Genomic DNA, 13532 nt, shown 5'->3' with positions numbered 1-13532 from the left:
GTAGGTCCCTTTTTAAAACCTCTCTTTTCAAAGTTCTTTGCCATAGGGCCTTTCCCAAAGCCCCTTTCCCGCGGCGCTTTTTCGAGGGCTTGTGTTTCGAGGCCATTTTCAAAACCTCTTTTCGAAGGCATCTTTTCGAAGCTTTTTTTTTCGAAGGCTCTTTTCAAAGGCTCTTTTTCGGAAGGCTCCTTTCAAGATATATTTTTTGAAGGTACTTTTCTTAAGAATTTTTCGCGAACAGCCTTTTCTGTAAACCATTTCCGGAAGGCCTTTTTCCATAGGGCCATTTCCGAAGATCTCTTTCCGCAGGCCTTTTCAGAGTTTTTCTATTCCAAGGCTCCTTTTCGAAGGTCTTCTTTCGAAAGTACTCTTTGATGGACCCTTTAGGAAGGCCCCTTCTGGATTCTGGATTCTTAATTTATGGGGGCTGACCGTAGCCAGCCGGCACTTAGGCCTCGCCTTTGGGCCCATTGTACCTTCCCCAAGTCCATATCAGGGTGTTTTCCCGCTCCTCTACTCGTCAAGCCATCCAACTGCTTGAATGTACTTGAGTAATGCAGAGGGTGGAAACTCCCTGATATTTGCCATACTAGGCCAGATGTCCCCTAGTATGGATTCCCTGTAGGAGGCTAGGGCTGGACACTCACGAAGAATGTGCTCAGCTGTTTCCTCTTCTTCATTGCATCCACGACAGATTGGGTCTGTTGCTACCCCTATCGTATGTAGATGTTTGTTAAACTGGTAATGTCCCGTAAGGAATCCTACCAGTTTACGCAGTTTGTCCCTTGAAAGTGAGAGATAAAATTTTGTCAACTTACGGTCTGGTGTCGCCATACAAGCTCTACTATGCCGACAGCTGCTCAACGTCGCCCATATCTGCTCATGGCGTCTATGGGTATATTGCTTTACGAGTTCGTTCGAGAGGGCGACCGAAGGCGTGATTGCCGGTTCGGGTCCCCAGAAGGGCATACGCGCGGCTCGCTTCGCCATCTCATCTGCCCTCTCGTTTCCTTCGTTGCCACTGTGTCCTTTGATCCAACAAAGTACCACTCTATTCCTCTGCGTTACATACTTTAGCGTTTGTCTGCACTCCCAAACCAGCCCGGATCGAACCATACAGCTGTCCAGGGCTAGTAGTGCAGACTTGCTGTCAGTAAGTATGCGTATTGATTTGTTGCCGATTTCACGTTCAGCAATGATTCTAGCTCCCAGCATTATTCCCATCAATTCTGTTTGTAAGACAGACGTGTGGGTGCCGAGAGGTACACTGATTTGTGCGTTCAGTTGTTCGGAGTAGATGCCGGCTCCTGAACCACTATCTGTTTTGGCACCATCGACATAGATATCTATGTCGGCTCGTCCTTCTGAATTATCACTCATTGATATTCTATATGTCTTCTCATATATTAATTTTGTGCCCATTCGGTCACAACCCATCCTCAACAAGGGTATTCTGTTGAACGCCTCCGTTAAGATCCGAGTGTGCTTCGTTGTGCGGCCTTGCTTGTTCCATACTCCCAGAGAGTGAAGTCTTAGAGACGTCGTCATTGCCGCTTCCTCTATGTAAAGGTTGAGAGGTGCTAAGCAAAGAAGAGTCTCCAGAGCCGCTGTGGGAGTGGTCCTCATTGCTCCTGTAACACTGAGACACGCCATTCTCTGAACGTGTTCAAGTTGCAGGGCTGTTGTTTTTTGTCTGGCTCTGGGCCACCAAACTAAAGCTCCATAGCACAGCATCGGTCTGACTATTGCCGTGTAGATCCAAAGGGCGATCTTGGGATTTAAACCCCACGACCTTCCCACCACCCTACGACATTGCCAGAGAGCCGAGCGTGCCTTTTCTACTTTATCATCTACATGCTTCTTCCAATTCAGTCGCCAGTCCAATACAACTCCCAGGTATTTGACTTCGTCCGAAAGTTGAAGCGTTGTGTTAAATATTTTTGGCATCTGTAGTGTGCCAATTTTCCTTTTCCTGGTGAACAGGATTAGTTTCGTCTTTTCTCCATTAACGGAGAGGGTATGTCTGTTGCACCATTCCTCGACTATTTTTACTGCAGCTTGCATTATCTCACATAATGTATCTGCGTTTTTTCCTGTTAGCAGAATGACTAGATCGTCCGCGTATCCAATTGTGTGGTAGCCAAGATCATTGAGGCGTCGTATCAGGCTGTCAACGACAGTATCCCACAGTACAGGAGAGAGAACTCCTCCCTGAGGACATCCCCTGTCTACAACAGCCTCGATCTCAGTGCCACCTACATTAATCATTACTTCCCTGTTCCTCAGCATACTGGCCACCCACCTACTTAGGGTGGGGTCCACGTCGTGCTTTCGTAGGGCTAGTTCTATGCTTTTGAAGGTCGTTTTATCAAACGCTCCTTCAATATCCAAAAACATTCCTAAGGTGAAGAGTTTGTTCTCCATCGCCCACTCTATACGGTTTACAACTGTGTGTAGGGCCGTATCGGTGGATCTTCCTTGGATGTAGGCATGTTGGTTCGGATGTAGAGGTTGCTTGCTCAAAGCAGTCTCCCGAATCTCTTTTTCGCTTAGTCTTTCTAGCGTTTTCAGCAAGAATGATGTTAAGCTAATTGGTCTGTAGGATTTAGCCAAGGTGTAATCTTGTCGTCCTGGCTTAGGTATAAAGATAACCTTTACTTTTCGCCATGCATTCGGTATGTAGCTGAAAGCCAGACACGCCCGAAGCATTGGCAACAAAATAGGGCGTAGTCTGCTCATTCCCCTCTGCAGGAGGGCGGGATAAATACCGTCAACTCCTGGAGATTTGTATGGGGAAAAGCTGTCCACTGCCCACTCCAGTCTTGCCTCCGTGACTACCTTTGCAGCCAGCGCCCAGTCCTTCGGGGAAGGTTGAGTACCGACTACATCCCTTTTGGAATGGGAGGTAGTCCGTGTGCTGCCTGGAAACATGGTCTGCAGCAAAAGTTCTGCGGACTCTTCTAAGGTGGCTGTAAAGGTGCCATCTTCTTTCTTTAGGAAACCTGGTTGATGTGTGTGGTCCTTCGAGAGAACTCTCTTCAGCCTTGCGGCCGAAGCAGTCGACGTTATGTCGCTGCAGAAGGATCTCCACGTTTCCCGTTTCCTCTTTCTTAATTCTTTTTTAAACTCTTTCCGGTGCTCTTTATAGGCTTCCCAGTCTTCAGTTTTCTTAGTGTTTTTTGCTCTATTGAAAAGTTTTCTTAGCCCCGATTGAAGTAGGCTGAGCCTTCGGTTCCACCATGGTGTACCTTTGCCCAGACCTTCCTTCTTTAGGGGGCAACTTTTCTCATACGCTGACATTAGAGAGTCGTTGATAATGGTCAAGGTTTTCTCTATGTCTTCTGTCGAAATGTATTCCGTTGGTATAGACTGCACGGAGGTCCCCAGTCTGTCGTCCAGTTCTTCGTTGTATAAAGCCCAGTTCGTCAGCCTAGGGTTCCTGTACGTCTTTATCTCCATGTCTATACATTTTGATGTATACATGATCCATCTATGGTCTGACACTGACGCCTCTTTAGAGACGTGCCATCCCATTATATATTGTGAGATATCCCATGTAGCCAGTGTAATATCTATTACTGACTGACTACGTGATGTTACGAAAGTTGGTTCGCAGCCTCGGTTGAGAATCTCTAGATTTGTTGATAAAAGATATTCAGCTAGTGTTCTTCCTCTATCATTAGTGTCTTTGCTCCCCCACAACAGACAGTGGGCATTCGCATCGGCACCGATGATGAGGTTTATATTTCCGGTATCACAGTGTTCCACCAAGTTCGCCATTTCCCATGTTGGACATGGTTCCTGTGCTCCCTGTGGTAAGTACACAGATGCTATTACCAGTTGCTCTTCGCCTCTTCCTATGTTACACTTAACATTTACCGCAGTCACATCCCTGGAGCTGACCTGAGGTAGGAGGACGGCTTTGATTTTCCTCGGAATGTAGACGCATGTCCTTGGAGATTCTATTGTGGTACCTGAAACAACAGTGCCATTTAAATTGCTCAACCCTGCGATCCTGGATTTTACAATCCATGGTTCTTGGATTATTGCTATAGTGTTCTGCATCTTGTCTAGACGACGACACAAAACAGTCGTCGCCATGCGACAATGCTGCAGGTTAATCTGAATGAAATTTATCTGCTGCAGCGCCATCTCTGCAACCAAAAATCCCATAATTGTCCTAGGAGACACGAGGCACATTCTCAGGCGGGCCCGCCCCCACTGGTAGAGGCTTCATCCCCTGGGGTTTCTACCTCTTCCATAGGGGTCCGCCCTTCCTGAGCCGACGCCTCGTTCTCCTTGAGTTTCAGGTTGAAAGAGGACAGCATATAATTAATTCTGCCCTCTCTCTCCCTGATTATCTTGGCCTCTTCCATCCCAAGACCAAACACAAAGAGGTTGCCTGGAGAGGCAGCCTCGGGTTTGGCCTCGCGATGGAAAAGAAGCCATTTTTTGACGTGGGCCCATTGGTTCTGACCCTCCAGGCGGCGAAGTACGACTCCTGCATCCACCGGTGGTCCCGGTATCCACAGGGTCGCCCTCACCAGCCTTGGTAGCTCAGCCAAGGGGACCACGTTAAGTTGTGCGCCCTCCCACAAGGGTGTTAGGGAGCGCACTGTTTGTTGTAGCCATTTCAGGGACAACTCGTCTTCACAGGTTATCCTTAGGACTTCCCCTGTGTACTTCATGCCCCTGAAAGTGGCTGCTTGTCTACCCGATGCCAAGCACTGGTCCAGTTGCCTGTCCAGCGCTCCCATCAGGCCCTTTTGTACTATATCCACCTGGCCAGCAGTCAGCTTACCAAGTGGATGCTGCACATCAATCACAGCTACACGGAGATGACTTGCAGCCGCCTCCCTGTAGCTCTGTTCTCTAGAGGTAGTCTCCTGCCTCCTCATCCTCTTTTGCTTCTCAGCTGCCGGAGGTGTGGAGGTTGAAGACCTCACTCTCTTCTTTGACCCTGAGGTCTTTTTCCCCGCGGGTTGTTTAGGGTTGGCTATCGTAGCCTGCCCTTTACCCTTGAGGTTTATCCCGGAGGAGGATGGACCCGGTTTCGGCGGGTCGGTATTCGCCGCCTCCGCCTGCAAACGAGCCTTCCTCCGCCTTTTTACCTCAGCCCCGCAGATTCGCTTCCTCCTAGGAGGCTGCGACCCCACATTGGCTGGGTTTCCTGTTTGAGGTGCACCCGAAGGCACTTCCTCAGTGGTTTTTTTATTGTTTTCGATTTCCATAATCTGGATTTTGATTTCGTCCTCCTGCGTCCCCACCCACCACGGAGTCCAACAAGGGGACGCCGAACTTCGACGTCAGGGCTAGCAGAAGGATATAGCCCCCAGGGAAGCTCATCCTGCAGTACGCAGCCTCAACTAGTGAGGCTACTCGTGCTCAGACTACACTTCCCCCAAGGACTCACCCTGTCGGCGGTCTGACCCGACGACACAGCCGATTGATCTGAGATGGGTTAGTCTCGACCTCCCGTTTTGGTGGAAATCCAGGCCAAAGAGGCGTGTTGCCCAGCCTTGGTGACACACTGCACCAAGGGGGGCTCAACCTCCAGGATTCCTTCATCCCACCTTACGGGTCTCCACGCACGGCACAAACACGCGGGAGCTTGTCCGCGGGGCTGTTTTGACGACCCCACACCAGGGGTTTAATCCCGGGGGGGCACGTTTATTTCCAGCCCTCCTCTACTGAACCGCCTTCGCGGCCGTCTAAGCCGACAACCACCAAGGCATGTCCAGGCAAGACGAGCCTCAGCCCTAACCTACATATCTGGAGAAGGGAAAAATCCAGGTCGGACTTCCACCACCCCCAAGAGTGTTTAGTTCCCGGGGGCATATCCGCCCTCCCCAGACCCCCCTTCCCCAGACAATGCCGGTCTCCCCCTATCCGCAACACTGGGGACGCGCCTGATAGGTAACTCAACCCACAGGAGGAGGAAGGCCCCTTTTCCAAGACCCTTTTCGGGGGCCCTTTTCTGAAAGCCCGCTTCAGAAAGCCTTCCCCGTAGGCTCCTTTCCGCAGACTTCTTTTCTTATGCCCCTTTGCGAAGGTTTTTTTCGAGGGCTCCGTTCTACATCTCCTTTTTGGAGCTACTTTTTTTTCCTCATCCTTTTTAAAGCTTTTTTCTTTCTGTTGATAATAATTTCGAAGGTCCTTTTACAAACGCCGTTCTCCGAAGATCCTCTTCAGAGGACTCTTCCGAAAACCCTCTTCCGAAGGCCTTTTTCCGAAAATTCCTCTTCCAAAGGCCCATTCCCGAAGGCTCCTTTTCGAAGATTCCTTTTCGAGGACTACTTTTGAAGATTACGTTTCGAAGGCTTTTTTCGCGACTCCTGTTCGCAACGTTCTTGTAATGTTTGCGACCTTGGAAGTATTTTTTTGTTAAGGTAGATTTATTTCAAGTGCGGAGCTTTCATTATCTATGTGATCCAACGCAAACTGACCTCAGTATAAACAACAAAGGTGAATATAAATCCAAATATGAAGCTAAATTTAGCGACGTTAAAAATCAAACATTTAAGTAATTAATTTTTGGCCTTCATTTCGATGTTCTCAGTGACGCATGTTAAAAAAAAACATGAAATAATTTACAAATTGTCTTTCGATTTCATCAGGTTTGGGGACACAACGAATTGATATAAGAAATTCTTCATTGGTGTTTTGTTGGTTGCATATAATAGATGAGTAATGGTGTTAGCAGTAAGCTATTTTTGGGTGTGTTTTTTTTTAAAGCTACCTTGTTCATATATTTTTTTTATTTTGCTGTTACTTAAATAAATAAATTACAATTAAGAGCACAATTGCTTCAAATACCCAATAACAAAAATATAACAGTTTCGATCATTCAAACAAACACTAGGTATATTAGTATAATCGAAAGAAATATATGACAAAAATTGAGATATTTAAGACGTATTTAGTTGCATAAAAGGAGTTGCATTTTTTATTTTTAATTTCATCGCACAACGATTTTAGTGAGTTCGCAAAATAATTTACATTCCATCTCGATTAGGGATGCCAAATTAGAACAATAGGTTGTGAAAAAATGCTTTTAATTTGTCACGATCAGTCATGATCAATTTCAGTCATTACTCGAATACTCCATTGTTTAAAAAAAAATTGTATCATGCATCAAGGATATTCCCTGACTTTATGAACTCAATTTACTGGATCACATGAAAATTTTGAATTCCTGAAACAAAGCTCTTAAATGAGATTACCAGACATGATATAACACATAACAAAGTTCATGTACCTACACTTTTTTGTAAAGTGTGTAGCTGAGCACATTTTAAGTCAACACACACTGACCGAGTGTTCGTAAATATTGGTAAGAGTCGTCTACATCACTTAAGAGCATTTTTCAGTTCGATAATCACTATCCCCATCTTCTTAAAACATTCCACTTGCTTTTATTATCACATTGATAACATTAAACCTCTCGATAGTAACCGATTAGTATCACTATGAGTCGCTAAAACTAATCAGTACCAATTAACACTTTGTTCCAGAATGTCAGAAAAAGCAGCCGCCAGCACCAATAACCTAGTCGAGGAGCCCAACTATGGCGAGGCCAAAAAACTTCCACAATACGTTGCAGCCTTGTCAGGTAAACCCTACACCATTAACTACCACCCATCTAACCCTCTCTTTCCAGTGTGTATGGGTTCGGTAGCCGCTGGCACAGTCCTTGGATGGACTGGCAACATCACCAAACTAAACCTAGCCTCCGGCGACTTGAACGACATCCTTGTAGATCCAGACGTAGATTATGGATGGATTGGTTCCTTCATGACTCTCGGAGCCATGCTCATGTGCATCCCCATCGGTTTCTTATGTGATCTGATCGGTCGGAAGTACGCCATGCTGCTATCCATCCTGCCCTTCACCCTTGGTTGGTTGCTCATGATCTTCGCAAACAGCACAGGCATGATTTTCGCAGGGAGATTCATAACGGGGTTAGCTGGAGGTTCCTTCTGTGTTTCGGCACCTCTATACACCAGCGAAATCGCCCAAAAAGAAATCAGAGGAGCGCTAGGAAGCTACTTCCAGTTGCTGTTGACCGTTGGCATTCTCTTCGCTTACATTCTGGGAGCCATCAGCAGCCCCCAAATCGTGTCAGTGGTTTGTGCCATCGTCCCGCTTTTCTTCGGAGTGGTCTTCTTCCTCCAACCAGAAACCCCTGTGTATCTTCTGAAGAAAGGCAAAGACGCAGAAGCAACTCAAGCGCTGAGGAGGCTTCGAGGAAACAACTACGACGTGAATGGAGAAATCCAGGAAATAAAAGATTCAATACAGCAGGCAAAAAGCATGAACACTTCTCTCAAAGAATCTTTCAAGAAGAAAGCCACCAAGAAGTCTCTTCTGATTTGCTTCAGTTTGATGTTCTTCCAGCAGTTTGGAGGAATCAACGCTGTGATTTTCTACGTCGGAGATATTTTCGACGCCGCTAACACTTCTTTGTCGTCTTCTTACGCCACAATCATCGTTGGTGTGATGCAAGTGGTTGCGACTTTTGTTGCTTCACTGGTCATCGACAAGTTCGGACGAAAAATTCTTCTGATTATATCGGATCTGGTTATGGCTCTTTCTGGAATTGTTCTTGCCATTTATTTCACTCTCAAAGACCGGGAGCTTATTTCGAAAGAAGAGGTTAACAATATTGCATTTTTGCCCATTCTAGCTGTTTGTATATTTATTATTGTTTTCTCGCTGGGTTTCGGACCCATTCCATGGATGATCTCGGCGGAGCTTTTGCCCCCGGAAATTAAAAGTAACGCCAGTTCGTTAGCTGCAACTTTCAACTGGCTGCTGGCTTTCATTGTTACTAAATTTTATGGTGATTTGACCAAGGCGATTTCTACTGATGTTACTTTTTACATTTTTTCTGTGATTTCGTTGATAGGGACAGTTTTTATTATTTTCGTAGTTCCGGAGACCAAGGGCAAGACGCTGGATGAGATCCAGAGGGAGTTGAATGGAGAGTCACCGGATAGACAAGGAATAGATAATAGAGGATTTACTAGTTAGTCTGTTTGTCTAGTTGAATAGGTTTTTAAACTCAATAGATGTACATTTTAACTGCTATTTAAGTGTTTTAGATATATAAGTTGTTGATATTCATTAAGTTGTTTATTTTTATGATTTTGTAACACAATGGCTACGACTATGTTGTGTAACTTCTAGTCACATTTGGTCCGGGAAACAACATAAGCAATAAATTTATTGTATGGAGAAATTTTATATTTAATACAAACATTTAACTGAGAATAAACTAATTTATTATAACTAATGAGTTTTTCTTCCTGGTGCTGATCTGAATTTAGAGAAAAACCTATTGTTTACCCTATTTGAATTAAAGACGATGTAGATTCTAATACATTTTTCTTTATTTTCGTTTGACCATACAAGAAGGGAATTCTGTATGCATGATTTAATGTTTACTTGGCTCGTATTAGAATTTAAAGGCGGTTATAATATCAAGGCGTATCTGTTTCACTTATTGAAGAGGAATTTAACACTGAAATGTCAATTTTATATTTATTTCCTATTCTTTAGGTCAATGGAAACGCTCGTAGAATAATAAGCTCTGATATGATATAAATGGTGTTGTAACACAGTTTCATTCAATGAAGGTTTAGAGGTGGGGCAAGGAAACAATAGTAGCCAAATATTAACTCTAGATAAATAGAATTCGGTACAAACATTGAATACCATTCAATGTCAAGTTGTAACATTTTTGTAGATTACTTATTCGATCATGGCTTTAATATTATGTTTAAAATTTTAATTGAGTTATAAATGTTCTTTTTGATACCTTCAATAATAATTTTTGGAATCACAGAAGCTCTAGGTTTTAAAATTAATCTGCATACTTTCATCAGAAATGTTTATAAAGTCTGTTATCTTCTATTTGGTGTTCTCATAAATCATTATCATTTGAACATCTAATACACTAATCGTTCAAATTTTTGTTTATTTTAAGTGTTTGTTGGTATTTTTTTGTGCCAAGCACAAATTAGTCACAAGGTTCAGACGGCCATCGCGGTTCATAATCTTCGATTTAAGTTCGAGTTAGGTTTCCCAATAAAAATTGTATAAATGCGTGCTTATTTATCTTATTGCGCAAGTTTTTATTTATTTACTTTTTATTGTACCTTGTGTAGTTTTTTCTTTCGGGTGTCTTCTTGATGTTAAGACAGATTCATAAACGACAAGTATTTTGTACAATTTAAATAAGATTTTCCTTTCTTGGTGGGGATAATTAGACAAATTTTGGTTAGCACTTTACCATCTACACGATGTTCTTAATATACACACAAAATTTGACAACAATCGGTGCATAAATTTCGAGATCATCTACTTTTTCGTGCTCTACGGGTAATGAAACTTCGGATAAACATGAAAGTAGCCATTTGTAAAGGGACCTTAGAGAGTGGTCTTCGGGAAAGTCCCTTTGGCAGAGGAGTTTCGAGAGGATGTCTTCGAAGAGGAGCCTTCGAAAAGGGACTTTCGAAAATAAGCCTTTGGAAAGGAGCCTTCGGGAAATGATCTATCGAAAAACTGCCTCGTGAAAGGGGCTTTCGAAAGCTGTCTTAAAAAAAGGCTTCGAAAAGGGCTTTGGAAAAGAATCTCTCGGAAAAGGGCGTTCCGGAAAAGAACCTTTAGGAAAGGGTCTTCGGGAATGGAAATCGTCTTCAGAAAAGGGTCTTCGAAAAACATCCTCCGAAACAGTGTCTTCGAAAGGGAGACGCAAAAAAAGCTTTGAAAAGCACATTTCAAAAAACAGATCTTGAAAGAAGCCTTCGAAAAAGAGCCTTTGAAATAGAGGCTTTGAAAAGGAGCCTTCAAAGAGAAGCCTTCGAAAATGACCTTTCGAAAGGGGCTTTCGAACAGAGGTTACGAAGAGAGGCTACAAAAAAGGGGTCTCGGGAAAAGGTGTTCGGGAAAGGCCCTTCGGTAGGGGGGGCTTTGAGACAGAACCTTTCGAAAGGAATCTTCGAAAAGTCTTTAAAAAAAAGAAGCCTTGATAAAAAGGTTTTTGAGAAGAGGTTTTAGGGTATAGATCTACCGGAAAGTGGCCTTCGGAAAATGGTCTTCAAAAAAGAGTCATCGACAGAGTGCTTCGCGAGAAGATCTTCGAAAAAGGGTTTTCATAAAAAGGCCCTCGGAAAAGTGCTTTTACAAAACAGCTGCAAGAAAAATCTTTGAAAAGGAGGCTTCGAATGAGGTCTCCAAAAAGAGGCTCAGAAATGAAAGGGATCTTCGGGAAACGGCTCCTGGAAAAGGGTTTTCGGGAAAAGCCCTTTGGAAAGGCTGTTTTCGAAAGGGAACCTTCGAAAAGGCGTCTTCGAAGAGGGCCTTCGAGAGAGAGAGCCTTTGAAAAGGGGTCTTCAAAACCGATCTTAAAAAAGAAGCCTTCAGAAGGGGACCTTTGAAAAGAGATCTAAAGAAACGGATTTTCGGGTATGGGCTTACGGGAAAGGGGTCTTTAGCAAATGGTGTTCGAAAAAGGGTTTTTGCAAAGAGGTCTTAGGAAAAATATCAAAAATGTCTTCAAAAAGCTTTGAAAATGTGGCTTCAAAAAGCACATCTTGAAAAATTCATAAAAGACCTCCGAAAAAGATTTTTGGAAAGAACTTTCAAAAAGGAGCCTTCAAAAAGGGATTTTGGAAAGGGACCTCAGGAAAGAAGACTTCTAAAAGAGGGCTCAAACAGGAACCTTCGGAAAAGAGCCTTCAAAAAGGAGTCTTTTAGAAGAGATTCGAAAACAGGTATTTGAAAAAAGGACTTCGAAAAGAAAGGCAAAATAGCCTTAAAAAAGAAGCCTTCGAAAAGGGTTTTCGAAAGAGAGCCTTTGAAAAGGGATCTTAGAAAAAAAGACCTCGGAAAAGGGCCTTCGGGAAGAGGTCTCCGCAAATGGACTTTCGGGTATGCGTCTATGGAAAAGAGGCCTTCGGGAAATGGTCTTCGGAAAAAGGTCATCGGAAAAGTTCTTCGGGAAAGGATCTTTGAAAGTTACCTTACAAAGGAAGACTTCGAAATGGGTTTTGGAAAAGAGGCCTTAAAAAATATCTTTGGGAAAGAGTATTGGGGAATGGACGTACGAGAAAAGGCCTTTAGGAAATGCTCTTCAGAAAAAGTTCTCCGAAAAACGTCCTTAGAAAAAGTGCCCTCGAAAGGAAGCCCGAGAAAGCTTTGGAAAGAAGGCTTCAAAAAAGGTATTTTGAAAGAAGTCTTCGAAAAAGAGCCTTTGAAAAGGGGCGTTCTAAAAGAAGCCTCAGGAAAGGAGCTTTCGTAAAAGAGCTTTCGAAACAGACCCTTCGAATTGGGCCTTCAAAAAGAGGTTTCGAAAAGAGGCCCCAGAAAAGGAGCTTCGGGAAAGGTTGTTCGACAGGGGGGGATCGAGAGAGAACCTTTGAAAAGAGTTCTTCAAAAGGGACCTTAAAATAAGGAGCCTTCGTAAAAAAGTCTTCGGGAAAGCGTTTTCGGGTACAGACCTACCGGAAAGGGGCCTACGAGAAATTGTCTTGAAAAAAGGATCATCGGCAGAATGCTTCGGGAAAGGACCTTCGAAACAGGGTCTTTATAAAAAGGTCTTTGGAAAACTACTTTCAAAAACCAGCTGCAAGAAAAATCTTTGAAAAGAAGGCTTTGAAAAAGATGGTTTGAAAAGAAGCTCCAAAAAGAGGCCTTGGAGAAGAAACCTCTGAAAAGGGGAGCTCGGGAAACGGCCTCCGGGAAAGGCCTTTTCAGAAAGGCCCTTTGACAGGGGTTTTAGACAGTGTGCCTTCGAAAAGGAGTGTTTGAAAACGGCTCTCGAAAGAGAGCCTTTGAAAAGGGATTTCCCAAAGGGGCCTTCGGAAAAAGGTCTTCGAAAACGGACTTTCGGGTATGGGCCTATGGAAAAGGGTCCTTCGGGAAATGGTCTTCAAAATAGGATCTTTCCAGAAAGGCCTTAAGAAAAATGCCTTCGAAAATCAGCCGCGAAAAAACGCTTTGAAATAGAAGCGCGAAAAAAGTTTAGAAAAAGAGACTTAAAAAGAAGAACTTGAAACCAGCCTTTGGAAAAGAGTTTGAAACAGCGGCTTTCGGAACGAATCTTGACGTCTGAAAAAGGGTCATTACAAAACTACTTGGGAAAAGGGTTTTCGAAAAAGGGTCTTCGCAAAAATGCCTTGAAAAAGCTTTGAAAAAGAGGCTTCAAAAAGGACATTTTGAAAACTTCGTAAAAGAAGCCTTGGAAAAGAACTTTCAAAACGGGGCTTTCGAAAAGAGATCCTCGGAAACGGAGGTTAGAAAAGAAGCCTTCGAAAAGGAACCTTCGGAAAGCGTTTTCGAAAGAGCCTTTGAAAAGGGATCTTCGAAAGGGGTCTTAGAAAAGAAGTTCTCGGAAAAGGGCTTTCGGAAAGAGGTCTCCGGTAACGGACCTGCTGGTATGGGCCTATGGAAAAAGGGCCTTCTATAGATGGTCTTCGAAAAAGGGTCTTTGCAAAAAGGACTTAGGAAAAATGTCTTTGAAAATCTTT

General features: G+C 43.8%; 1 protein-coding gene across 5 annotated transcripts in view; it reads left to right on the top strand.

Moving 5' to 3' along the window:
• The window catches only part of LOC135139231 (facilitated trehalose transporter Tret1), a 36699-nt gene extending 27408 nt beyond the window's left edge, over window positions 1-9291 (top strand). For 3 of the 5 annotated variants that reach the window (XM_064069383.1, XM_064069384.1, XM_064069382.1), the window contains exons 2-3: window positions 7515-7612; window positions 7661-9291. In XM_064069383.1, the coding sequence (XP_063925453.1) occupies window positions 7516-7612; window positions 7661-9033 (1470 nt within the window). In that variant the 5' untranslated portion in view covers window position 7515 and the 3' untranslated portion in view covers window positions 9034-9291. Of the gene's footprint in view, window positions 1-5328; window positions 6466-7511; window positions 7613-7660 lie in introns of those variants that run through there. The other 2 variants (XM_064069387.1, XM_064069385.1) reach the window with 2 other exon arrangements.
• Window positions 9292-13532: the final 4241 nt, after the last annotated feature.

Source organism: Zophobas morio, unplaced genomic scaffold, assembly GCF_036711695.1.
Source record: "Zophobas morio isolate AGI-343-1 ecotype UQ-CSIRO unplaced genomic scaffold, CSIRO_AGI_Zmor_V1 ptg000031l, whole genome shotgun sequence".
Lineage (NCBI taxonomy): Eukaryota > Metazoa > Arthropoda > Insecta > Coleoptera > Tenebrionidae > Zophobas > Zophobas morio.
This window is presented reverse-complemented; position numbering and strand designations above follow the sequence as displayed.